The sequence below is a fragment of the Coturnix japonica genome, chromosome 6 (genome assembly GCF_054131305.1).
Source record: "Coturnix japonica strain WE chromosome 6, WE-NBRP24, whole genome shotgun sequence".
Classification (NCBI taxonomy): domain Eukaryota; kingdom Metazoa; phylum Chordata; class Aves; order Galliformes; family Phasianidae; genus Coturnix; species Coturnix japonica.
This window is the reverse complement of record NC_140668.1, coordinates 33817044-33844074: the sequence shown is the minus strand read 5'-3', so window position 1 is coordinate 33844074 and position 27031 is coordinate 33817044. Positions and strand designations below refer to the sequence as shown.

The 27031-nt window shown below is 35.2% G+C and overlaps 1 protein-coding gene across 6 annotated transcripts in view; it reads right to left on the bottom strand.

Annotated features, from left to right (window-relative positions):
* CDH8 (cadherin 8) overlaps positions 1-27031 on the bottom strand; it is a 136715-nt gene that overhangs the window by 76985 nt on the left and 32699 nt on the right. For all 6 annotated transcript variants that reach the window (XR_014947791.1, XR_014947792.1, XM_032447060.2 and 3 more), the window contains exon 3: positions 9942-10236. Coding sequence is in view for 4 of the 6 variants with exons in the window: in XM_032447060.2 (XP_032302951.2) it covers positions 9942-10236 (295 nt within the window). In the remaining 2 variants the exon portion in view is untranslated. The remainder of the gene's footprint in view (positions 1-9941; positions 10237-27031) is intronic.

Genomic DNA, 27031 nt, shown 5'->3' with positions numbered 1-27031 from the left:
AGCACTTCTTAACATATGCAAAATACACACATAATATTATGACTGATATTTTAAATTGCATATCTTGGTGTGCATGCAGATATATATGCATATTTGAAGTGTAAACTACGTAAACATAGATATATGCAGGTAAATTGTATGAGTGCTTAAGGGCTCTTTGGTGTGTTATTTCCCTCCTACATTCATTCTTTCCTTCAATTAATTTTTCTTATTATTAAGAGCTGTTTCATTTCAAAGCTCCAGAAGCCCAACACATGCATCGGATCTCACAGTGCAAGCCCTCTCCCAAAGATTCTGTGAACTGAGTACCAGGAAAGGCTAATGAGACAGCTGAAGAGAAACAAAGAGATGACAAGAAGATGCAAATCACCCAGGGAAGCAATGCTGCCAGCACTGCTGCTTGACCTACCTGCTTTCAGGTTGCACATAGAGCTGCTGATATGTTTTTCAAGTGTCCAGTGGAAACTTTGCAGTCTGGAGACTTTAATACAGGTGGAGGAGGGTACTCTCAGAGGTGGTAGGAGTAGAGTGATGGGCCAGAACAGCCCACAAAAAAAAAAAAAAAGAAAAAAAAAGAAAAAAAAAAAAAGACAACATATGCTTGTTGTGCTAGAAAAAAACTGAAGCAAGGATCTGTTCTATTCTATCTATAGTAAAATCCTGTACACAGCCACCCTTAGAGAGAAATGAGAAGTAAAGTTTGTGTACTTTCCAGATGCAGTGGTAGTATGTGGGTGATGAGGACCACATAAATACATAGATAGATACAAGCATTCACTTAATCTTCTGCAAAGAGAAAAACAACAGCAAAATCTTCCCTACAATGAGATATTGTACAAGGAGGAATAACTCCCCAAGGGAAATAACAGAATCCTCCTCACTCCTCACTGAAAAGTTCACTTTATTGTGCAGGATGCTAGATAATGTGTTCTAAGGGAAAACCCTAGAAAGACAGGAAAATTAACTAATAGGGTAATTTGTCTTTCCTGGCTATAATTTATTTGACTCTAAGTAGTGAAATACCGTGATGCTGTCAAGATCTTGTTTATGATGATTAAGGAAAGGAAGGAGGAAAAGAGAATTATTCATACAACTCAGTTTAGGCTCAACTGGATAAATTAGACATCTGGTTGTACTTGCCTTATGCGCTATCCAAGGGAGGGAGAAAGAATTTATCTCTGTTCCTTGGTTGATCAGAGATAAACCAAAATTATACTGCTCAGAGAACACAAATGGCTAAGTTTGAGTTGTATGTCTACTCTTTTGTATGCATACACTCAAAACAGATCATGCCAGTTCATAATATCCCCCAGAACTTTATTCAAGTATGCCATCACACCAACATGCAAGTGCAAATATTGCAAGAGTTCTGATTTCATTTACATTATATTCCATATATATATATACCTATGTGAATTTATATACTAATATAGACACTGTATATAATTTCTGAAGTGAACTGTATTTGATATATTTAATATCAGAATAATATTGAATATTAAATATTAATATTAATATTAATATATTTAAAATTAACATAAAAATTTCAAGTAACAAAGAACTGTTTGTTTGTTTGTTTTGAGATTTGAGAAATCAGTCACATCACAGACCTACCAGAAGTAATAGATACTGCCCAAAAGAAAGGAGAGTTTAAGAAAAGAGAAGAGAGTTTAAAACAGAAGTTTGAATATATCCACAGTCTCGATTAAAGAACAGACCTGGAAGCAAACAGGATCAGCTTGGTCAGTAGCCAAAATAATCACTATGACAAACTATGAAATAACATGCAGGAGAATGCAATAAACTGTTTCCACCAGGAAAACTTTCATGTGTGTAGAAACGAAGACAGTATGAGATCCTTAATGAGGAGAGGAATCCAACTTGTTTGCTTCCTCTAGTTTGCTTACAAAGCTAATGAAATGTTTTTAAAATGTTAATCTGCAGCACATGTGTATGCCCAGATCACTGAAAAACTGAATACCCTACAACATGTTAGAAACTTTTTAGATTGCTCATATACCATGTTAAGGATATTCTATCATGTAAGGCAAATTATGAAAATACACTGTATGTAAATATGTAAGTGTAAAGGTATGAAAGGTGATTGCTATGCATAGGAGAACAATGCCTTCGGTACATCCCACAGACAATGAGGCAAACTGGCAGCCTTCAGCACTTTGCAGCTGTATAATGAGGACTGTAGGAAGCATGACTGTGAAATCTAATAAGCTGCATATTTTACAATGTTTTTGTGCATAGATTAATTGTTTTGAGAGCTCTGATGTTGCCTTTTTAACACTACCTTCTGGGAAATAAAAATGTTTTACACTGAAAATACATATTTAGATCTAAAGATAAAGATAATTCTTGGGCAATTATCCTTACTGATGTTACTTACTGCTTGGATTTACCTCACATGAATCTAATAAAAAAGGACATTTTATTCTCAGTTTTAGGATTGACAGTTTGTTCCTGTTGCAACTTATGAAATGGTGCCATTAGAGAGCCTGCAGGTATTCCTTTATAAATTCCCCTGGGTGATTCTAAGGATTAGAATAAAGTTTGTAACACCACAAACAGTACAAGTGTAAAATACATTCTATATTCAACTTTAAGAGCTATGTTTTCTTTTCAGTATATATTTATTATCCGTTTAGATATCATCTTCACTATGGAATATTAATTGAGATTTGCAAAAGATGTGAGAAACAGTTGTTCTTCTGTTCAGGACTCTTGGAAAGACTGCTTGTTTCTAATCAATTGACTATTTTATCAGCATTCAGTCTGTGTGAAGTCCCCAGGTGAAGACAGTAAAATTGGACAATCACTGTACACTTTATTTCCAAGCAGGCAAAATATGCCATAAGGCTTGCTGATTTCAATGGAAGTTTCAGGTTATGCTCAAGTGTATTATATAAAAAAATAACATAAAATAAATAAATGAAAAAGCATTCCTGTCTATTTACAGCAGAAATACTTTCATTTATATCTTTCTGTTGTGGAAATAGCAAGCAGCTTGTATAATCCTGCAGCTTTTTGATGATGTGCTTGTTTTGTTTGGTAGAGTGCAGCATAAAATGCCAGCAACAATAATCCAGGTTGCATCAGCACTGTCTGAACTACTGGCCCTACATGTCACTGTGGAGCAAGCACATGGCAGCAGAGACCATTTGGGCCTCAGGGAAAGGGTGCAGTTGAATCAGCTGCCCTGCAATATTCTACTGGGCAATTCATGAGAAAGCCATATTGACATCAGATCCACAGGCAATCGCTTATCTGTATTCAAGAAGAAACATTAAGTACTGCAGATTCAGCAACTAAACAAAGAAAGAAGTACCAATTTGGGGAAGGGGTGACAGAAAAAAATGGACTCTAAATTGGATCTGAATTCGATTTGCCCAAATGTCAAGAGTGTCCATAAAAAAAGATGCCTAACACAGGTCATCTGAATTAGGAGTGCAATAGGAGTATTGGTTTTCAGCGTTGTAAGGCTAAATCTTTTATGTTAACAGAATTATTTAAGTTATCTTAAAAAGAGTTTCTATGAGAATATTACCATATCAAATTTAATTTTCTGACAGAACTTCCTATATATATATATATATTTTCCATAAAGATTTGGAATTTGGAAAAAACTGTTGTAAACAAGGGATTTAAAGTTGTAACCAAAAGAGAATGTATCAGAAATGTGAGTCAAGTTTTGCATAGTCACAGAACAGAAATACGAGCATGCAGAAATGAAAGCCACCACAAGAATGGAATTTCAGATGCAGAACACCAAGAACAAACTGTGACTGTGTGAATACAAGAATCTTCTGGAAAAAAAAAAAAAAAAAAAAGATTCTTGTAGATTATAGAGAACTGGAGAGGGATTTACCCAAGACTGCCAAAATTCTCTCTTCTCTGTCACCATATGATGAATGTTCAGCTATGTCTGTCTGTCTTTCCTCATCCTGTGTAACCAGAGCACTAAAGGAAGATATATTCCCCTACAGGGAACTCCAGAAGGAGCTATGACATTGATGTGATTCAAATGGCTTTTCTCTGATGAGTTGATGGAACGACAGAGGCAAGTTCTGTCAAAGAAACCAATGCACATTTATAGCTCCATACTTTGCATCGGTAATTTAAGGGCTTATTTCTAAATACAAGATTGTCTTCAGAACATGAACATTCGGGAACTTACTGCCATCGGGATGAAGGATTTTGAACAATCCTGTTGATTTTAGCAGTCTTGTATGAAGTCAGTGAAAGAGTTTGGTGTGCTGAGGACTACATAGGTTGGTAAAATTGAAAGGTAATATTACAAATCCCCAAAGAGAAATATCAGAGCTCCATATGTAGTCCTTAAGCTCATACTGGTAATTTAAAAACAATAAAAAGATAATGGCATATTCAATCAGATCTCACGAGAAATGGAGAACACACAAACAAAAGTAAATACTTGGAAATAAGTTTTTATAAGCCTCAATAACTAGTCAAACTGGGGAGAAGGCAGCCTTGGTACTGAATATATCCTAACCAATTTCCTAAGGTTATTTGTGACTGTGCCTTTGCAATTGTCTCAGCCACACAGAACACACAGAAAATTTTAAACACATGCACACTCCCTAAAGAAATCTCTAATGTAAAATGCTCTTCAGGAACACAGCTCGTGAAGCTGATTATGCACAAGAGGAACAAGCACAGGAACAAGACTACAGGAGGATATACATTTTCCAACAGCTGTTACATTGTTGCCATATTTAACAACATCTGCTGCTTTCTTCCTTAGCTTTTGCACACCCTTTTGCATTTACCCTTTGGGCTAATTTGTAGTTGACCCCAGTAATACAGTCCTTTTACTCTACAATTTTGTGACAAACTATCATTGATTTAACAGTCATGCTCAGTGCCTTAAAAATCAATGAATACATAGGGGGGAAAAACGAACACAGCAAGACTGTGGTGGATCTCGATAATGTTTCAGGTCAGATTTTTATCACAACTTTCTGATTTACAAGTTACCTTATCACTATTCATACCAGACGTTGCATGTTGATATCATATTCAACAGATTCTGTCCTTTTGCAAGCATTTAGTAAGAGAAATAACATGTTTGGGAGAATGGAAAAGAAAAACTATGCTATGTGCTTGTGCTTCTATTGTGCAAAGCAGTCCAAAATAACAGTTCTGCTGTTGAAAAAAAAATAATAAAAAATGATTGAATGATTTCTTCTATACAGCAGTGTAATCAAGGGCAAACTTTGGTCCAAAGGAAAACATTGCTAAGTAGATGTGCTCATTCCAAAACTGGAAATTGATATCCTGACTCAACCAAAACTCTGAACTCTTCCTAATAAAGACATCCTCCCAGGGTGGACAGTTTTCATGGAAACACTTAAGGATAGAGATATTATTCCAGCTTTTTCACTGTTTTAATATTTTCAAGTGTTAAAGGTGCATATCCGGTGCACTGGCACACAATGCCCCTCTATGTACGTTATTACCTTTTATTTATTTTTTTTTTCTGACAGGGAAATTCTTAATATTTGGAAATTTTAAAAGTTTTCCTGTTTATCTTAACTCAGGCAACCCAGACATAATTCTTTCTGCTTATGGCTTTGGTTCTTTTTCCATCTGTGCCCTTTCTGATTTCTGTAACACGTTTGTCACTCTACTTCTGCCTTCCCATCATTTAACATGACACCAGCTGTCTAAATATTCTCATCTTCACCAAGAACAAAATCAAGAAATTTCACTTCTCATTCCTCTATTCTCTCTTCCTCATTTCATTATAAATTCCTGAGGAAAAAAAGATCCTGAAGGTATCCTGTTGGGAGACAATATCTGTTTTTGCTCTCATCTCACCTCTGCAGTATGTTTTCAGGGACTTCATGAATCCACAGGAGGACAACACAGAAACTGAACATACTGATTTTTGCTGTTATTTGCTTTTTCTGTTTTCTTCTATTCTTTAAATAGGCTACAGGACTGGTTCGACTTACCCTTGTGAATCTTATCTTTTAAGATTGCTCACTTATTTACATAATATGCAAATGTTACAGGATTCCTCCTCCTAGAAGCTTAGCTGAATCAGTTTCTAAAGGGTTTTTAACTGGGTTTCATTCCCTGTGTGTCCTTTCATTTCTGGAAGTGATTAAACAAGATTTGTTGACAAATTATTTCCTGTTTGTGAAATGCAATACTGCTACAATACAGTGATTCTGGCTTTTGGCCTTTAATTCCTTAAGAAATATCAGAATTAAAATATCAAAACGCTCAATTTCAACAGAGAACATATTCCCCAAATACATCATTAGCCATCACAAGTAAATTCATCATTTTGGAACTGGGATGCAGATTTAAAATACTGGATTACTAAGAAGTTACTTAAAATATTAATATTAATAATAATAATAATAATGTATATATACGTGGATGTAATAAGGGAATAATCAGTTTTCTTCTCAAAATGTTTTTGGGAATGTGCTCTTCTTGCTCTTTAAAGAGAGAAATAAGTTATTTCAAAATAACTCTGAATACAGTGATGATACACATCATTCAGAAGGTGTGTGGGTGTGTATTCTGCGAAGACAGCTGAAAAGTGAGCATCATTCCTACTGGAGATAACACAGTGTGATATTAATCGTCTTTGCACAAAGCAGTGGGAACAAGACATGCAAATTCATTTCTTTTGTCTTAGTAGGGAAGCAAGATTTTCCAGATATCACTAACAGATGCTGTAAGAAAACAGGAGGCTGGATCATGGACATATCAGTGTGACAACCTTATATGTAGGAATACAAATACACATACACATATCACATTAGAAGATCTGCACTATATCATGGTTTTCACATCCCTCTCTTTAGTATATCATTCATGTACTAGATATCCATGCTAAAATATCACTGACGCATTCATCTATTCTAGCAAGGAATATAAGACAGCAGCTGCTACATCACAGAGAACACACCTAATAGAAAAAGCGCATTTTGTTGGAAGCTCAACATTGTGTAACAGAATAATGAATTTCTTGTTTGTTCATTAGTATTTTTTTTTTCCATAGAGGTCCAAAAATAAAATGACTTGTACTGCATCCTCATTACATAAATACTGTATATATAGCAAGTGATTTCCACTTCTATTTCAGATAAGTCAGTACTGTTATAGCATTTTGAGGGAAGAGAGGTTTAGCAGAACTTTGTTATACCCTGAATAAGAACAGTGCCTAGTAATGACTGTGTTGTAGAAATGTCAAGGCTGAAATTGGCAGTGGGTGGAGATCTCCTTAAGGGGAATTAAGTAAGTGGATAATGGAGTGAAATATTGTGGTAAAAAAAGCATAAAAAATTCCTTGAATTCTGAAAGGAGACATTACTCATAAGCAATCACAAATTAATCTGAAGAGGACTAACAAAACATAACAAAAGTTGAAATAATTTATAGAGCACCATTTAGTACAACTTCTGATAGTTCTGTCTGTGAGTTAAAGGAAGAAGGCAGAAGAGAATATTAATAGCAAAACTGGTAAAGATTTAACCTTCTCATCTTCAATTTTCTAGCCTTGAAATTTGCTTCCATCAGCAAATAAGAGACAGATCTGACTGCACAGATTTTACAGTCATTCTTGACTCCAGTAATGCACACATTCTCCAAGTTTTGATGTGACAGTTCAGAATTTGTGTTATTTTTTCTATGAACAAGCTGAATATTTTCTGTTTGAATTCACTGAGGCAGCTTGAAACTCTGGGAATATCATGCAAAGAACATAGAAGGATCAGGCACAAACATGCAAAATTAGCATCATTTCAGTAATAGAAGAAATCATAAGAGCAGAAGTAAAACAGAAAGATTAAATCTGGGAAAACTTGATAATAAAAGATTGCAGAGGAAATGACTAATGCTTGGTCTCAACATTTAGCAAAGCATGTTAGCTCAGGGAATAGTGAATGGGGATGACTTTTGGAGGGTTTAAAGACAGGATTTATCTTGGCAGTTCCCCACAACATGTCAGGAAACAGGAAAAATACAGTTATTCACTGAACTACTTCTGAAACTCTGTACTTTCATATTTGTGCATATTTCTATGCTGGCTGGAAAACTTGGTCCAAAACCAGTTCACATTAACAACACCAGCAGTGGCAGCAAGTTGTGATAGATGACCTCAGAGGTCTTACTCTTCATGTGCCATCTCTTGAATTAATGTTTTAATTTCTCGCTTTCTTTGCACCACCTTTTAAAACTGATGTTAACAAATTTATTACATTTTAATTCAACGGATCTTCTGTTGAGTTTCCTGACAACTTTTTTTTTCTTTTTTTTTTTTTAGCTCACCTTCCTGATAGTGAATATTCCTTGGAGAAGGGTCTTGTCTTTGCTAGCCATTATAAAATATTGCTCACATGTACACATATAAATTATTTTTATTATAGCCTTTGTGATCAGAAACCATCTTTCTGTGTCTGCATTTATTTTGTTTTCTTCCTAAAATACCAGACAAATTATTTCCATTTAGGACTAACAGTCTTAAGCTTGGCAAAAATATCTTCTGAAAGCAAGACCACATTCTGTTTGAGGTGCTGTGCAATTAAAAGTGACTTCAGAAATTAGTACTGTTTTGGTAAAACTATTGATATGCATACTTGAAAAACCACATACCAGTTTTGCTGCAAGGAATTTAACGCAACCAGGATACAAAAATTTGAAGGAGATATATAGATAAACATATGAAACCTCCACTATCAGTCTACTCAGCACACCATGCTTTCATTTGAAAATGACCTGGTACAACTGTACACGAGAAAGAGGATAATTCTGACTCCCCATATTGCTCCTCTTCTGAACCATGGTAACACCGAGATGTGTTTTCAAAACTCCAATTGGTTGCCATTTTGTTTTCTAAACTGACTTTGCAGTTCTTCAATTAATGCTCTTTCACAGATGTATCTAAATATCTGAAAAGCATATTACCCTCAACCAAATATTAAAAAATATTAGCAGTCTCTTAAAAATTCATGGTCAGATTTTGATGTGTATTTTTATATTGCCCTGAAATTGACTCTCCTGGTTGATTTACTTGCCTTTTACTTTTGTAATGGCTAAAGTTGATCTGCACTGGATATATGTACATACCAGCAGGGACTGAGAACCTGAGTACAAAAATATGTAACTGTGCAAAAAAAAAAACAAACAAACAAAAACAAAACAAACCAAAACAACAACAACAACAAACAAACAAAAAAAACAACAACTAAAATATTAACTCATTAGGAAATAGATGCACGCTAATCCAACAACATGAATAAATGTAAGTAAAATGTACTAAGAAGATTATTTCCTGCTCCTTTTTCTCTCTCCACAATGCCTTCACAGGCTTAACTTCCCTCTTCAACTTTTTCCATAGTAGTCTTTATTTTTCCCTTCCATTTTCCCAGCAAATCATCAGATAATTGGTTAAGTCCACTCTAGAGTCCAACCATAAATTCCCAGACACAGCATCTTTCAACTCAATATTTTTGGATGATTGCAATTGCACTTACAGGAAAATAAGTATTTATCAACATACTGCAAGTTCTAAATCTGTGTATGGAAATACACAGATAATTAAACATCAACAAAATATCAATGGGATTAAAATGCCATGTTAGAACAAATGTTGATAAATCGTTCTCAATAACAATACTCTAACCACAACATCATAAGGGGAATATAAATTCAGACCATTAAAGTACTGTTGGACAAAGAAAGACACATTAGTACATCTGTTAGGCATTTTTCTTACTACTAAGGGATTCCACTATTGTGCTACAGATGAAAGCTTTGGCCAAGAAGAAATTTAAAAACACCTAAATTAATGCTATCAACATAATAAATATCTTATTCATAAAAAAACTATGATATACTAGCATATTTTAATTGTGAGGAATCAAAATGGATTAATATTTAGACATACATACCAACAACAGACATCTCTGGAACTGTGGCATGATAAGGACCATCAACAAACTCCGGGGCATTGTCATTGATGTCTTGAACCTTTATAATGAATTCTGAAGGAGGCTCCAGAGGTTTGTTTGTGTCCCTGTCGACTGCTTGAGCTGTTAAAGTGTACTCAGCTTTTTCCTCGCGGTCAAGCCTTTTCATTGCATGAATGTCTCCAGTCTTGTCATTGATCACAAAGATAGTTCCAGCACCATCTCCTGACAAGATATACTTGATTTTGCTGCTGCCAGGATCCAAGTCTGTATGCAACTAAAAGGAAAAATAAGCATTTTAGAGATAGAAATTACATCTAGGTTTTGTGGTTTTTTTTTTATTATTTTATTTATTTTTTTACCCATACATTTTCTCAAGCTATTCTTTTGTATCTTAGCTCCAATGATCCACATCTCAGCTTGAATATACAAGGAGAGTAGGGATTTGTATGCATACTAATCAAATGTGAATGCAATCATAGGCATAATTAGACTTTCTATTTAAAAACCAGCTGTTATATATATATTTTAAATCCCCGTTCTAAAATTTAAATGTCTTCAGAATTATAATCCACTAAAATGAACAAGCACAAAATGTCCTCAATCTATTAGATCAAAGGGTGAATGAAGGATTAACAATAATATGTATTCTAAACTAGTTGCCTACTTTAAGGTATTGCTTTCGTCTTGTTTTCAGGGGACTTAAAATGGCTGAACACTGGCATCTATGCAAATATTTTAACGGACAGCATTCCAGAATTTTAGAACTGTATCACAAGACAGTTGTTAGCTTATCTCAGAGGATTCTACTGTTTCCTCTGAAATACTTTTAAAGTGGGTTTCCAGAAATATATATATATTAAAAAACAAAACAAAACCAAAAAAAAACCAAAAACCCTTGCATGCATTTTCTTTGCTGTCTCCATTAGAAGAAATAATACCATTACTGAGCTTTTCAAGAAACAACCCAAGACAGCATAAGAAAAGCAGGTATTTTCTTTTTGTTTGTTTGTTTGTTTGTTTGTTTTTGTTTTTTTGTTGCTGCTGTTAATTACAAACCTAAGTTGAGGAACACCGAAGAAAAGACTTCCATTGAATTTCTGTAACTTCAAGGCCAAGGCCTAAATTTCATATTATCTCCAATAATTTTGAATTTGTAAAGGCAAGTGCACTAAATGGTAGACTAAATGATTTCATGTAAATACATTAAAACATATAAAAATAATTTAAATACACATTAATAATGGTTTAAGTGCCATTTACTGTTCAATCTAACACACCTAACAGGAAAAATATGAACAAGTCAATAATATAGCATTACAAATGTACACTGTTTTATCGTTACTTATATCTACCTCACAAAAACTATTCTAAAGTAAACACATAAAACCTTTTTAGGATGGTTGCAACATGACTTAGAACTACCACCACTAGACTTGTTCCTGTTTGCCTATTTTTGTGCAGACAGCTCAACAGAAGTTGTTTCTGGTTATGTACTTTACTATTAAATGGAAAACGCTGGTTCCTGTGACCTGGAAGTGTTGTCACTTCGTATAAGAACTAGCATGCAGATACTAAAATTGGTGTGAAAATAAGACTTGTAGACTTGCCTACAGCCAAGCAACAAGTAGATTCTATGTCATACCACAAGCAGGCTCTGCAGATAGTTGCTCACACACAGTCATATCTGAAAAGCACCAAGAGGCTTATACAACTCATTAAAAGCACATTCCAAAAAGAAACCTCAAATTTTTTGCAAGGGACACAGCAGAGAAGGGCAGACAAGTCTGATTTTCCAGCTGATCTGATATATACATACAAGATCATGGGCCACTGATGTACTGCTTTGCAATAATAGCAGATCTCCCTTTCTAAAACTGTAGCTTCATCTTTAATTTGCTGGGCAATGTGTTATTAGCACACCAGTATTTAAAAAAATAAAATAAACAATTAAGCAGTTTAATTGCCTGTGAATTTGAATGACTCAGTCCAGTTCACTCTTCCTACCACCCACATGAATGTACACACAAACGTTACATTATGTGACAGCTGAGTCCTCTGCTGTTTTTTCTCCCATACTGTAGTTGCAATCAATTTTTACTTGACAACAATCAACACAATCAAAGTTACGTTAACCAAAGTTAACATCACTCTCCTGTAGATTGGTACTGTAGTTCTTTCTGCTAAGAGAGATACATTTATTAAAAAAAGTCTTAAAGGTTATTGTTCTTATGTGAGGGCTTACACTCAATCTAGGTAACATAAACATTTACTTCCAGGGTTCCAGAACCTTTCATGATCAATCCAGAATCTCTTTGTGTTTTAAACAGATTGTTTATACTTTAAACATCTGTCTGATCCCTGAATAAAATCTAAATGTTATTAATATTGCATATGAGGGTTTTGGCAGAATATTCTTAGCTGAATTACAATGATGTAATGTCACAACATTGTCAGGACACACACAGTTCAGTAAAGCAATTGGGTACACCTCCAGTTTACCCAAGTATATAAAGTGTTACATTGAAAAACTGAATTCCTAAGGCAGCACTGACTGGATAAAATAGATATTACACATCAATATTTGAGAATACACAAGGATCCTGCAATTTACTATCTGCTTGTAAGTAGGAGAGGCTGTCAGTATAATCTCCAGTGTAAGCTTTACTCTTATTATTCAACAGAAGTTATGGTTCATAGACCAGTTCTAGGATAAATGAATGGAAAGCAATAAAACCTCTGCAGCACTAGCAAGATACTAGTTGTTAAAATGGGAAAAAAAAAAAAAAAAAAAAAAAAAGAAAAAAGAAAAAAAAAAGTATATGATTAGTATTTACTGCTTCTGCCAGTAAGTTAAAGTCCTTTACTTGAGGACATTTCATAATATTAAAGTTGAAACTGAGTCTGATCAGTGGAAAAATCAGTTTTTTACCCAAAGATTAATAGTGGGAGAAAAGTTTCAGATCATACACATGGCACTTACTGAAAGCACATGTACTTATGGTATGTATCAGGGCTGATACATTAAAAGATCTTTGTTATGTTTTGAAGGTCTTACACCTTACTAACAAAATATTCTAATAAACAACCTCTAGTAAAGCCATATTTTCAAAACCATTTCATTATTTAGATTTGACATTAAAACATTGTTGTCTTTGTCTAAAGTTACAATTTCACCTCAGTTCTGTGATTGGATAAAAGCATAATATAAAAGCAGAAGGCATGATATATTTTAACAAGAAACATTTCCAATTGTCTACCCATTGGGAATGATAATTTACAGGCATTTTCAAGCTTCAGCAAACTGTGTTCATGCAAAGGTTAAAGATCATTAAACACATAATTATATGAGGTTAAGGTGAATGATACAGAGACATAATGAATATGATAAATGAATATCAGTTTCTGTAGATAAAGCCTCACAAATGTGGTAAATGTGAAACTGCTTTTCCACACTCTAGCTTTATTTGTTGCGCTTGTGCTTGAAAGTTGACCTGTTCTTTAGAGCAATACTGAGAAATTAACAAGAATTTCTATGTAAAATAAAAGGAGAAATCCATATCTAATCCCTGTGTTTCACTACTCACTAGAATCCCAAAACCAAGAGAAAACTACATTTTTATACGGCGTGTGCCCCGGTGGTGCAAGTGGTAGGAATGCTGCATTGCAACACCGGAGGCCCTGGGTTCGAATCCCCCTGCGGCGCAAGTGGTAGAAGTACCGCTCTGCTACACAGGAGGCTCGAATCCCGGAGTGTTGGACTCGATGATCTCTAAGGTCCCTTCCAATCCGCACGAGGTTGTTATTCTGTGTTATAGCACAGATAATGAAGTCAGTATTAGTGGCAACAGCACACCCAGTGTACTACCACAAAACTAATATTATTGTATTAGTCACTAACATTAAATGCATATCTGCAAGTATTGCCAACATGTTATTGAAATATATAATCTGTCTTTATAGTCTCCCATGTACATACATTAAAAACATGCATAATCACAATCAATGCAAGAGAACTGCAGAGATGAAACTTACTCAAGAGAGCCTTTATAATCTTTAGACTACTCTGCAACAAAGCAAAATTACAAAAACACCTTGAGAATATTACTCATATTAAATCCTCTTTTTCTACAGGTAATCATTTTATTTTCAGCCACATTTTCTTAAGAAAGACTTTGTTCAAAACTAGGCACACAATCAAGAATGCACAGACCAAAACTGCAGAAGCTTCAAGCAAGGTTCATGAAGATATTTCACAGTTCTGGACACACGATGAGATCTGAGTGCCTTCTGCAGATGGAAACTGTCTCACCTGCTCTTTGTCAGTTACCTGGCAAATCAACAGTAGCTACCTGGCAAAACAACAGCTTGCTCAGCACAGTGAATGTCATGTTCCAGCCATGTGCTCACCATCAGCAATGTACATAACACACATGGGTCTGGTCTGTATCCAGAATGAGCAGGACATGGTTGACTGGCCTTTGTGGTAGGATTGGGCAGCTGGAGAAGTGATGCACAGCTTGATACAGACTTGCCTGTACAGAGACAAGTATCACCATCAAGGGGGATACTTGTAACCCCAGCTTTCTGATATTAATAGAAAAGTTCAAATATATAAAAAATCCACACAAAGAGGAGAAATCTACATGCTATAAAAATAAATGTTTTTAACTAAGAAAAAAGAAGGCAGCACTATGTAGTCAAGTTTTTATTTGAGTTTGTTAGAAAGTAATTAATTTATCTTCATACAATTACAAGGGAATTATTTCTTCCTTGTTTCAAGAGAAAAAAGCATGATCAAATGATGTTGAGCAACATGATTGAATCTTGACCCTGGTCTTTCCTGGTTAGAGCACCTCCTGTCCTTTCCATACATCTGTTATGTATGATCCACTTCATCAGACTGAATTAATCATTTTTAATAAATATTTTCACTCAACATCTTGGTGGGAAAAAGACAGTTACTCTTGCTTTTACGAAAGACAAAAAAACAGGAAGAAACAAAGCCACCTTCAGTCTCACAAGAAATCATATCAGGAAAAAAAAGCATCGAGACCATAGAAATGCCCAAGTCATTCCTAAAGAGCCCTCCATATTTATCTCCACTTCAACACAGTACTAATTCTTAATTAAAATAGTTGTGTAGTACTGGTGCTGTTTAACAAAAGAATCCTGACAGGGAAACTCCCTAAGAGGGAGGAAACTGTGCCCTCAGACACAGTCTTCCCGAGTCAAATATTTTTCTTCGGTGGTTGTGATAGCAACAAAGACAAAATAATCTGTTTCTACTCTTTGCTATCTTCATTCCAGTGCATGGTCTCAGATTGAATTTTCAGTATTTATTACATACCTTGTTTCTTCTGAATCCTTATGTTAAGCCAGATGATAACTAAGGCTTTCTGTTTCCTTTGCTCTGGCCTTGGTCCTTTCCATTTGGGGATACCATCTGTCTCCCCTTCTGTCCTGAGAACACAGCCACCACACATGACCTGTGTCCCACTACAGCTTGGACTGTTGCCTTTCCTTGCTGCTTTCTGCTGCAATTTAATGCCCAAATGTCCCGTGTCAAGTGGCCTTATATGCTTGGCACCTTTTTGTAGTTGGATTTTTGCCTACAGTTCATGTAACTATTTCTGAACCCAGGCTGCTGTTTATTTCTTGCGTTCTCCAGTAGAGACCCCTCCAGTAAACAGGTCTTGACTTTTTAGCCCAACTATTTTTGATAGGTGTAAACATACAATGATATTATGTTACACTGCCAAATAGGAATATTGCATGTAATTTTAGTCATGCAAAACAGTTTCTCTTCTGCATCTTTATGAGGAAAAATATCTCTGTCATTTGCTACTCTTGGAGATCAAGCACTTTCATTAACAATTTCAATACTTCAGGCATTATAATTAATAGAACTTCCTATGGTTGACGCTCTTTTCCTGCCTCACTGACATAGCAGTAAAACCATTTCTTCCCTTTTCCAGCTTGCCAGCCTGGACTGAAGTTCTTACAAGTCCTGCTGCAGTTTCTGCTGCCTGTAAGATTGTGCGAGGTCTCCAAACAAGACTTCAGAAAGCTGTTTCATTTTGGTTGCTAATTCCTATTGCCAGCACAGCCCATCTTGGGTCTCTTTTCTCCATGCAGACAAAAAATGAGGAAGGCTGTAAAAATAAGTCTGTGGGAATTTCCCATTCAAAGTGATAGCCAGAGGTTGGGCAGTTCCTATACATCAAATCCTTCTCTTTTGTTCCTTTAATCATCATCCTCTTATTCACACTGTTCTAAGCTTTTATTCCATGTTGTTTGAGCTGTATTTTTCCTTTCCTCTTTAAAAGCTTATTATACCTTGCTAGGCTTCATTCTCAGGCAGAGTATGTTGCACTTGAGCACTAAGACCTCTTTGTGTTTTTCAAATGATTTTCTCAAGTGAATGTTAGAACGATATCTTATAATACACACTGCTAGGATTGCAGAAGACGAATAAAAAAGTTAATCACTACATACTTGCAGCAATAATTTGAAGACTGCTTACAAAATCCATCACACTAGACAAGCTATATCCTAGATCAGTGAAAGCAGAACAAACTACTGTAGGACAGTTTGGTCAAAGGTGAATAGATATTTCTATTTATTTGGGCATATTTAAGTTGTCGTAATTTTATAATCTTTCAAGGCTCTGATTTCAGCTGCTTTGACTGCACTGCCTTTTGAACATGCTCAGCACACAATGATTAGCAGGATCCCTGTGATAATATGTTTAACCTGTCTTCCTTTTTAATGCAAAAATTTCAAATTCATGCAGAATACATTATGTTATTTAATAACATTATTTAAAAAAAAACTGAAAAGCATTAAAATATCATTTTGAAGGTTATTTTTCAAACTTAAGAAGACTGCTTAGAATACTTCAGCATCTGAACATAAGGAAGTAAGTACTCTGTCGAAAACCACATGATGTGTAAAGCTGGCAGTGCAAATAGAAAGCTCTTTTCTAGCAATTGGCTGTCAAACATCCACAGAGCAGAAATACAAACATAGCTATGCAGCCAGCTTTGAGCTAAAATTGAAAACTGTTGAGAAGGTAACAGAGTGAAATGACGAGAACTGAAAAATTAAATTGTGAGTACCTACATATTGATTCTTACAAATTATCTGCTTCCATGTGATAACATAACTTACCTTTTCCGTGCACTTACACTAACCTGTGACCTGTGGACTCGGGTAAAGTATAAGCTTTTTCTCAACAAACAAACAAACAAATAAATAAATCAGGTTATTTGGAGTGTGAAAATAAGCACTACTAGGAAATGCTACAAAGCAAGTTTCGTAAAAGATGTCAAAGCAAATGATAGTTCCTCAGAGATGCTATGTTTCTAGTTACTATCATCAGAGCATTGTTTACAAGAATTAACAGATATAATGTGGATAATTGGATTATTTCTCCACATTCTCTCACAGATGGACATTCATTAGAGATATCTCATGCAGAATTATATGTTATTCAGAAGAATGTGTTTGAAAGCAGTTACTATGTTTTCATGTATTTTCACAAACAATTATCACATCACTTGTGTTGCCTCCAAAGTTTCATAATATAATTTCTCCTGTGTTTCCACCAAGTCATGCATTCTTGTGAATATCTTACAATCTGACTTATTAACATTATCTGTCTCATGCAAACAATTTGCAACACCATTAAATTATAAATATTCTATAAACCAATAGCGACAGACCACAGCTTCTGCCTACATTACTGTTTTTTTTTTTTAAAGGAAGAATTGACCAAAGTGCGGAGAATAGAAAACATTCCTCTCAATAGGCAGAGATAATCAGCTGTAGTCATTGCATCAGGCTTTTATATTTTGTAATATATCTCTACCAACTTCTAGTGAGTCCTGCAGTCCCTTTTCTGAGTACATGTGGAGACTGAAGTATTGGTAACATTTATCACTTTTTGGCACATCAGATAACCTCAATTGTTTACAACAAGTGAAAAAATAGCAGTGCTAGCATTGTAAGTGTGGGTGGTTTTTGGAGTATTCGTGTCATTTGCTGTAAACATACTAAACTGCCTGTAATTCACTGAGGTCCTGTGAATTACCAAAAAAGAAATGCTGGCTCATGATGAATACAGATAAATTGTACCAGTATCACAAAATCTGTACACGTGTAACATATGTTAACCACAAAACAGCCCAAATCCATACAGGCTCAGCAGTGGTTTAGACTAGACCTTCATCCAAATTGTCTATGCTCACAGTGAAGACTACAGTGGGAGGCTGCAGAAGACATCTGTACTAGTTTAATGAACTCACTGTTGGATTTCTCTACCCACACAAGCTTGATAGTGCTCATATCACTCTGTGGGCACAGAACAGCCAAAAAACATATGGTTGTCTACCTACTCAGCTGTCCTTTGCATTTCTCCAACAGGGCATTCTATCAAAGGATAGGTCACCAGCTACCCTGTGCTAATATCTTTAGGTATGAATGGTGGATTAGATGCACAATACGCAGTTAACTGAAGTTAACCAGCAGAGGAACATATTATGATTTCTCAGGACCTCTTTTCAGCTGATGAATGGATTCCCCCACACTCAAAGAGCTGATTACAGACATCCACATGGAGAACACAACACCTGAAAAAGGGTGAGCAAAGGAGAGAAACAGCAGAATAAGGCAGATCCTTGAAGATCTCCAAGGACTCTGCAGAGGTGCTTATTGTAATGAAGAAGACACACACAAAAGTCCTTCAAAAACCTGAGAAGGAGGTATAATATTGAGAACTGAGGTTTATAAATGAACCAAATGATAACCTAGATACAAGAATGACACAAAATCCTGCTATCTTATGTACATTCCTTGCTATTCAACTGAAGGAACTTTACTAAACTGAGAGAAAAACCAAATGACATCTAGTTCATATTATAATTCCATAATTCATAGTTCAATTACAATCAAGAGTTTACCACAAGCCTACTTTTTAATACTTTTCTGATAACTAATATATCAGGTATAACTGACTTTAATATAATCTAGATAAATAATAAGATTAACAATTATCTGACTGTCAGACAATAAAGCATTGAAAATAGCAAGATCCTGAAGCAAGGTAAAATATTTGAGATTATTTATCGAGTCAGTAAAGCTGCCTTTTCACATTTACCCAGGATAGGAAATAGAATATTTTGTTTGCCTTTGGAGATGAGATCATTGGGCATGTAAATGAACACCGATGACAAAGTTAACTGGTAAGATAATCTTCCGTTCTACATTCTTCAGCAAAATATTAGAAGTATAGATGTACCATTGCTCAGTTCTTTTACAGATATTCTGACACTAAAACTGATACAGGTAACCAGCATGTCTTGCCATAGAAAATCGTTTTTTTTTTTTGTTTGGTTTTTTTTGTTTTTTTTTTAAACAGGCTGAGATCCTGGGCAATTAAAATATCAACCACAGCATGATTAAGCCAAACCTTTTCCTCTTCCCCATACTGAAACTTTGAAACCACACTAAGTATCTCATTACAAACCACAACTGGTTTCTTTGTTTGTATACTCCTATCAGGTACGCTACAGTCCCCTGTCTCAGTGGTGTCAGCTTCACTGATAGGTGGCTTTTCCCAGAAAAAGTTAGAAGCCCACAGGAAGGGAAGCATCTCCAATGTGGCACATATCTGCATTTGATTGTACAGCATCATATCAGCAATGAGGCAAAACAGGAAAACTCCAAAGATTCTCCACGTTCCTTTTCTTTTTCATAATGTGCTATGAGAAAGTATGATGCTGTGGTAGAATACGACCAAACACTATTTCAAGATAAATAAAAATATGAATATAACTGTTCTTTTAACCAGCACAAAATGCAAGGAATCTCAACCTGACAAAGAGAGAACAGAAAAAAAGAGAACAGTACTTTCAGGGGAATGCAACACTTACATTTCCTGTAATAGAATAGGAACTTATAGGAAAAGCAGAGTCCCAGAGAGAGCTATAAGCTCTGCTTTTGCTTCATATATTATTGATATACAAGTTTAAGAATCAGTTTCAAAAGTCGGAAAGAATCCAGCACAGCTGAAAAATTCTTATGTTTGTCTACTGTTATGAATACACAGATCATGAACAGTCCCTTACAAACAAGCTGCATTTGCAGAGACTTCAGTATGCATAAGTACTGCTAGAAATCAGCATTTAAAGATTAGTTCCACTTCTTTACCTGGGAACACCACAAATTTCTTAAAATTAACCTGTTACTTTAAAAGTCTTTGTACTCTTTTTGCTAGCATGGCCAGGCTCCACTCAATCCAACGCTAACAGTTTAGATGAATACTGTGTTAATTTTAATCTGAACAGTATATGCAAGATAATGAAAGATAGTGGAGAAGTTGTATATATATGGATGAAATTCAATATAATTTAAATAATTAAATGACTAATGAAGTTGTGTGGATTAGGTGGTAGATGATAAAGAGAAAATCTGAAAAATTTGCAAGAAACTTCTACCTAAAGCATGCTATATTGTCACATGAAAAAAAAATCCTCATATTTCAACATTTTTCTATCTGTTGATAAGGACATGGGTAAACATAACAGCCAAACCAGTTTGGACAGTGAAAAATGAAACAAAATGTAAGACAGAAATTAATCTACAGTAGACAAATGTGAAAGAAAAGAAGAGACTGAAATTTGCAAATGCCCAGCGTAAGGTTCATAAAAACCACATATCAGAAAGTTATATGACATTTAACAATTCAAATCTTACCTCAGAGAATAAAGCTGAACATCCAGACATCAGTTTACTGATTAGAAGATGGCTGTTTTTTTCATTATAGTAGCCTCGAAAATACATACAGTGGGGAGGAAGATGTCCCCAACAACCTCTATGTGCTTGTGATAACATTCATTTTATTCATTCTTCATTCTCTAGCTAAATATTTTCCCTTCCTTTTCCTGTTCTTACCTACATACAAAGGAAGGGCTGGGTGAAAAAGCAGAATAAATGAGATTTGACAGTAACTGCATTTTTAAGCCTGTGTGGAGAAATACTGGAGAATCAGACCGTCCCCATCAAAAAGGTAGGAGGTTGCTTGATGCAAAGAAGCTCATGCAAGAAATCTGAATGAGGACATTAGCATACGCTCCTAAAAGGTGAGCTACAAGATGTTTGCAAAGATAACACAGATTTCTACATTTTCACTCGTTGTAGATGGGAGCTAATGAATGGATGCAGAATATGAGATCAATAGAAAGCCTCAGAGAGCATATTTTTTGCTGCTGTTGCTTTTCGGTTTTGTTTTCTTTCCATAAGTGCTGTCTGATTTGGATCACACAGTACTCAATAGCAAGTGTGCCTCTTGATAAGAATACTTACAAACCTTATCTATTCTGCCCAGCATCTTAGTGCCAAGCTCATTTCTTCTCACTCCCCATGGCTAATGCTCTCTTCTGGCCTGATACTCTTCTAGAGAATGTTAGACCAAGCAAAGAATCATCATCAGACGGGCCATGTCTTTCAGCCCCAGGAAGAAATGCTGGGAATGGTCATGCATCCAGCAATTCACTTGGAGCTTTCCACAGAACAATGAAGGCCTTTCATTTGTCTTCCCCAGTCAAGATAATATTATTGGCATCTTAGTATTGATGCATGGAGAGCATGCAAGTTACTTCACCACCTTGGGATATTACCACATTAATTAAATTGGCATTGCCACACCCTTGTTAAGCAGAACATAGTTTAACTTCTCACTCTACCAGTGGTGAAACACAGTCACAGAAATTAAGAACTCCAGAGCAAAACAAGTATCTGAAAGTCCAAAATTCTGCCTGTATTTTTTGGACAGGAGTTAAGGTTCAGTGACACTCAGCCACTTAACCTGCGATTACTGCAAAGTTAATTCAGTAAACAAATACAGGATGAAGAAAAGTGATTCATTTTTTTCTGAATCTTTCCTAACCCAAATGCTTTCAAGTTATTCAGCATTCAACATTAAGACCTGCACAGGCATTGATTGTGTTTTTAAAAAAATATTTACATTTTAATATGCTAATAATACATAAAGCAAATGTTACCTTTTGAATTCATTCAACTCAATACCATATTAAGAGTTATGTTTGGATATAACTAATATTTTATGCCATTTCCAAAACATTTTTTGATACTCTCTAAACTAGCTTTTCTTCCCAGCTTTTCAAAATTAAGCATAAAATGTTACTTATGTTAGAAGAAATAGTCACATTCTAGGAGAATTTAATACTTACTTTAAAAGCAAAATCTTTCCTGCTGCCTACACAAAACCTACAATTTAATCATTTATTCCAACAGATATAAAGCAATTTCATTCATTTTACTTAGCGTAACTGAATTATTTTTCTTATTAGTATAAGCTTTATTTGGCTGTTTCAGTGTTTAGTGCTATGACTCATTCTGTAGATATTAGGAGAACTTTATGTCATGTCTTTAACAGCTACACAAACACAATTAAAGCATACTTACGGTGATTATATTTCAGCATGCAGATCACCATATATTTTGCTCTTAGGTTTACATTCCTTATTGTTCACATAATTACAATGAAGAAATAATGCAAATGAGCCGGCTGGAGACAATTATTGGACTTTCTTTTTAACTTTGTAACATTATAAACAAGAATTGACATTCCACTCAGGGGTGGACAGCAAGCAACTATTCTATTGAATGCTTGAAACACTTCAAATTAACAAAATCTAAGCAACTGTTGTAATCATTCATCTACTACATACTGATATCTCTAAAATCAGAGCTTAGATTGCACTTTAGAAATTTACACAGATCAAGATAACTCTGATTAGTATATCTTAACCAACTGAATTAAGTATCTTGCTTCTGTGATAAAGGACTTCACATCTACAACTTGACAGCTGTCTGTACAATCTGAATAAGTAATCAGAGCAGGATGAATTAAGACTGGAGTAAAATCCACATTTATATTACCTGCTGAGAGTGCTCATTAACTTGTGTAGGCTTTAGAAAGACCTTTGAATTATTTAAGTGTCCTTTTGTAGTATACAAGGAAAGTGACTGAACTTTCCCAGTGGTTGATAAACACCCCTATACTATATTCTCCTGAATTAGTTTTCTCTCATTCCCATTGTCAGAATTCCCTTCTGTACCAACATCAGGGGCCATGCTAGGCAAATGATATCTTAGACAGGAGCACCACTGGCTCCATCGGAGTGATCTGTGAGGCAGTACAGGCACTTCCCTCAGCTGGATCTTTTTCTTCCACTCTAATCAGCAAAGGCTGAGAATCCATTTTGATGCATAGGGAACCGAACTGCAATTTTCTTCAGGAATGGAAAAATATTATTTTCAAAATGTACTCTCATCTTATATGGCAAAGTTATGAGGAAAGCCAAATTTTGGTAAATATCAAGTACTAGAAGAGAGCATCGCACTGTTAACCTGAAGCAAAAGGTTAGCGTGTGCCTGAAAGGTGATGAATTGAGTTTTGGAAAGCAAAAAGATAGGGTCAGACATGATCTCTTTTTAGTTCTTCAAAGGTATCTTCCTAAACTTTTCTTCCAGCTTACCTTGCACAGATCTGAGCTTGGCCCAAGTATTTTGGAAAAGCTCAGATACATGAAAACAACCCTGTGCACAGCACATCCTGTCATTAGTTGGAAAACATTTTGCAAGCAAGTGGACTGGGCTGAGTTTGCTCTTGCTATTGGAAGTCTCCAGTTCTAATTTCTGAGTTTGTTTTGAAGCAACACATTTGTGAAGCAGGCCATATTTTTGCCCTTTCAATAGTGCAATCAAAAACAGGATACCAGCTCAACTCTGAACATGAAATCACTTCTAGCCAAATTGCAAACTATCAAAAACAGGGATAAAACAACAACAAAAGATCCAAAGTTTTTGGATCATCATTTAAAATGTAGAAAATGTGCATATTTTATTTATGGTATGTGGTAGTAAATCTTTGTCTCTGCCTATGCTGAACAGAAATTCAATTTTATAGTTATTCCAACATTCTAAGAACATTTACAAATTCTCTGTGCTGACAGAGTTTCTCTCTGATGCTGAATTTTGATTTATATTTTGGTACTTTATTTAAAGCAGAGGATTAGGGAGGAACATAAAGAATATTTATATCCGTAGAATAAAAAAAGCATTTTTTGCAAAAACTATAATTAAACTTGAAGGACTTTGACATGGCAGTTATTTTTAATGTTTCATTGCATTGTAAAAGTGGAAAGGAATTTTTACTCAATTCATCTATAGAATCATTCAAGTTCTGTAGTGTTTGAGTTTGAATTAAGTTAGGATTATCTTTGAAATACCCAGAAGTTTAACTGTTCACCCAAGCAGTGTCTGTGCTTGGTTGAAGCCTTTAAGATCAAAAGCTGAGAATGGTAAGATGAAACCAGCCCCATCCCATTCAGTCCTATCACACAACAGTTCTCAGATATTCTTGCACATTTAAAAACAGTATTACTGTAGGGTAGTCAAGAGTAAGATTGCAGGAGTAATGAAATCTCTGTCCAAAAAAAAACAAAAACAAAAACCAACCAACCAACCAACCAAACAAAAACAAACAAACAAACAAAAAAAAAACAACAGCAAAACCCAACAAAAAAACAAAACAAGCAACCAAAAAAAAAAAACCAAAAAAAAAAACCAACCGAGTATTTCTCAGTATTTCTCAGTTCCTTGTCCCCTAGAATTGTTGATGCCACAATAAATTCATCATTGTGAAATAAAAATCCCAATTTTGCTATGATATTCATTAGAATTTTCCCATAGAAAGTGGAAAGTCCTTCACAATTACCAGCACAAAAGTAACGTGAAAAGAGAAACAATGGGGGTGAAGCAAAGGTGTGTCACTGAATTTCTCCATGTGAAAAAAAATGGCACTCATTGACATCCATCAGCACTTGCTGAATGTTTATGGAGACCAAGCAGTGGATGTTAGTATGGAACACAGTCTGTTGCTCATCACTGGTGAAAAAGAACAGCTAATAGCTACACTAAAATATACTGTTTTGTAGTTGAGAACTTGTTCTACTAAAAACAGCTACTGTGTTCTTTATATCTGTTGTGGATTCCATGGAAGCAAACAGGAGGCATTACTTCTGGAGCGACCTATGCACATTTGACTAAGATCAAAAAATTTGGCTGGCTTACACTGTACAAAAAGAAAAACAGCGGCATTACCCTGCACTAAGTTTTCCCTAAACTAGGAATTGAGATGAAATACAGGATGTCGGCTACCCTAGGTTACAGCATAATTTGTACACTTTCCTGGAAAAAAAATAGATTGCTGGTCCCCCTGCCCTGAATTTGATGATGACTGGAATGAAATACACTGGTCAAACACTTCGTTTTTAATAGCTAAAACGTGCTCTGTGCATGATACCACAAAAGAAGTGGAACAGGAAATGCTAGATCTATCCCACCTGAGGATTCTCAAATACCAGGGCAATCAGGACAGAAATGAATCTACACCATCATGGTCGCCCACAGTGACCAAACCTATTGAGTAAATGTCTTTCAGCAATCTGTCTGGCATAACCCAGTTCAACTTCATCTTTCTCTCCCCGTGGACACAAATGAACAATATAAATTTTAGATACAATTGGCCCTGCTGTGCCCTTACCAAAGTCAATGCAACTTCACAATGCCAAAAAGCTTTGTGACATCTTTTAATTAAAACAAATAAACAATGAGATTAAAATGTAAATTAAAGCAAAACAAAGAACCAAAACAAAAAAAAAAAACAAAACAACCCACAACAACAACCCAACATTCAGGTAATTCTGTCTTGTTTGAACTTTTTCTATGCAGCCACTAAAAGCACACAGGTAATTTAGTTTTTCAAACTGATCTTGCAAATAGATTAGTTGTTCATGTAAAATTGTTAAGCAATTCATTTCAGCAAAAAGCCATTTTGGGATACAGTTATGGGAAGAGGTCACATATGCAAAACTAGGCTTTGCCCAATTGATTTCTAATTATAAAATCAGAGGCTCTAGAGTATGTGGTTAATAGTCCTTCCCTTTAGCCTGAAAAAATAAACTTACAGCATGAGCTCACACGCAAACACTCATACATATGAAATGCTTCTCATTGTTTTAGCAAGAAAGTATGTGTCCTGGCACTATTTAGCTCAGAATAAATCAGACAGTGCATTAAGTCTACAATGCCTCTGATGGCCAGCTGTGATACAGATAATTGTTCCTTATACTAAAGCTCCAATAATGTCCATTTTGGGGGGATGGGGAGGAAACCATGGGCAAATTCTATAAGAGTTTAGAGTTTAAATGCTAATATTGTATAATTATATAATTTTATGTTTTCCCATGTAAAAAGACAGTGATTAAGAATTTGACATATTTAATTAATTCTTCCTTCAGCACCAAGTACAAACTGTTTGGACATCTGAGTCTTGTCTCATTTCATCTTTGCATGAAATCGAACAACTCTTGGGCTGAAAGAAAGCCAAAAATGCACAATTCTACTTATTAACAATGCTCAGCATAAGGATGTTATCTGATAGAGTGCGTTCTGCATCTTCATCATGGAATAAAGTTAGAATTAGTTAATATACCATGTGCAAGAGCATACAGTAGCTACCCTCAGTGCACATGCATTAATTACGTATTACAAACTGATGATTTCTTCTGAGTTTATAATCTTTAAAATTACTAAAATAGTAATGCATTCACAAGCACTGTATATCTTTTTCTTTGGGAACTGAAATTTTGTCTGGTGTTGCGTGAGAACTCAAGTAATAAATTACTACTTCTCATGACAAGATGAGGGGAATTGAAGTCTATGCAGCTTGTCACCTCCATCACTTATATTTAGAAATGAATGTGCCTATTGCTTTGGCTGCTAGAATTTGTATCATGTAATATTTGCTAAACCTTAGTCTTCACTGTTTTTTGTCTTAAGGATGTTGAAAAAAATAATCACAAGAAACTGCTTTCAAAACATAATAATATTTTCTTCACAAATCATTACTTTCAGGTCAGAGCTGGATTTTCCACTGCATTATTCCTCTTACGCATCTATGAGAGTTACAAAGCAGAGAT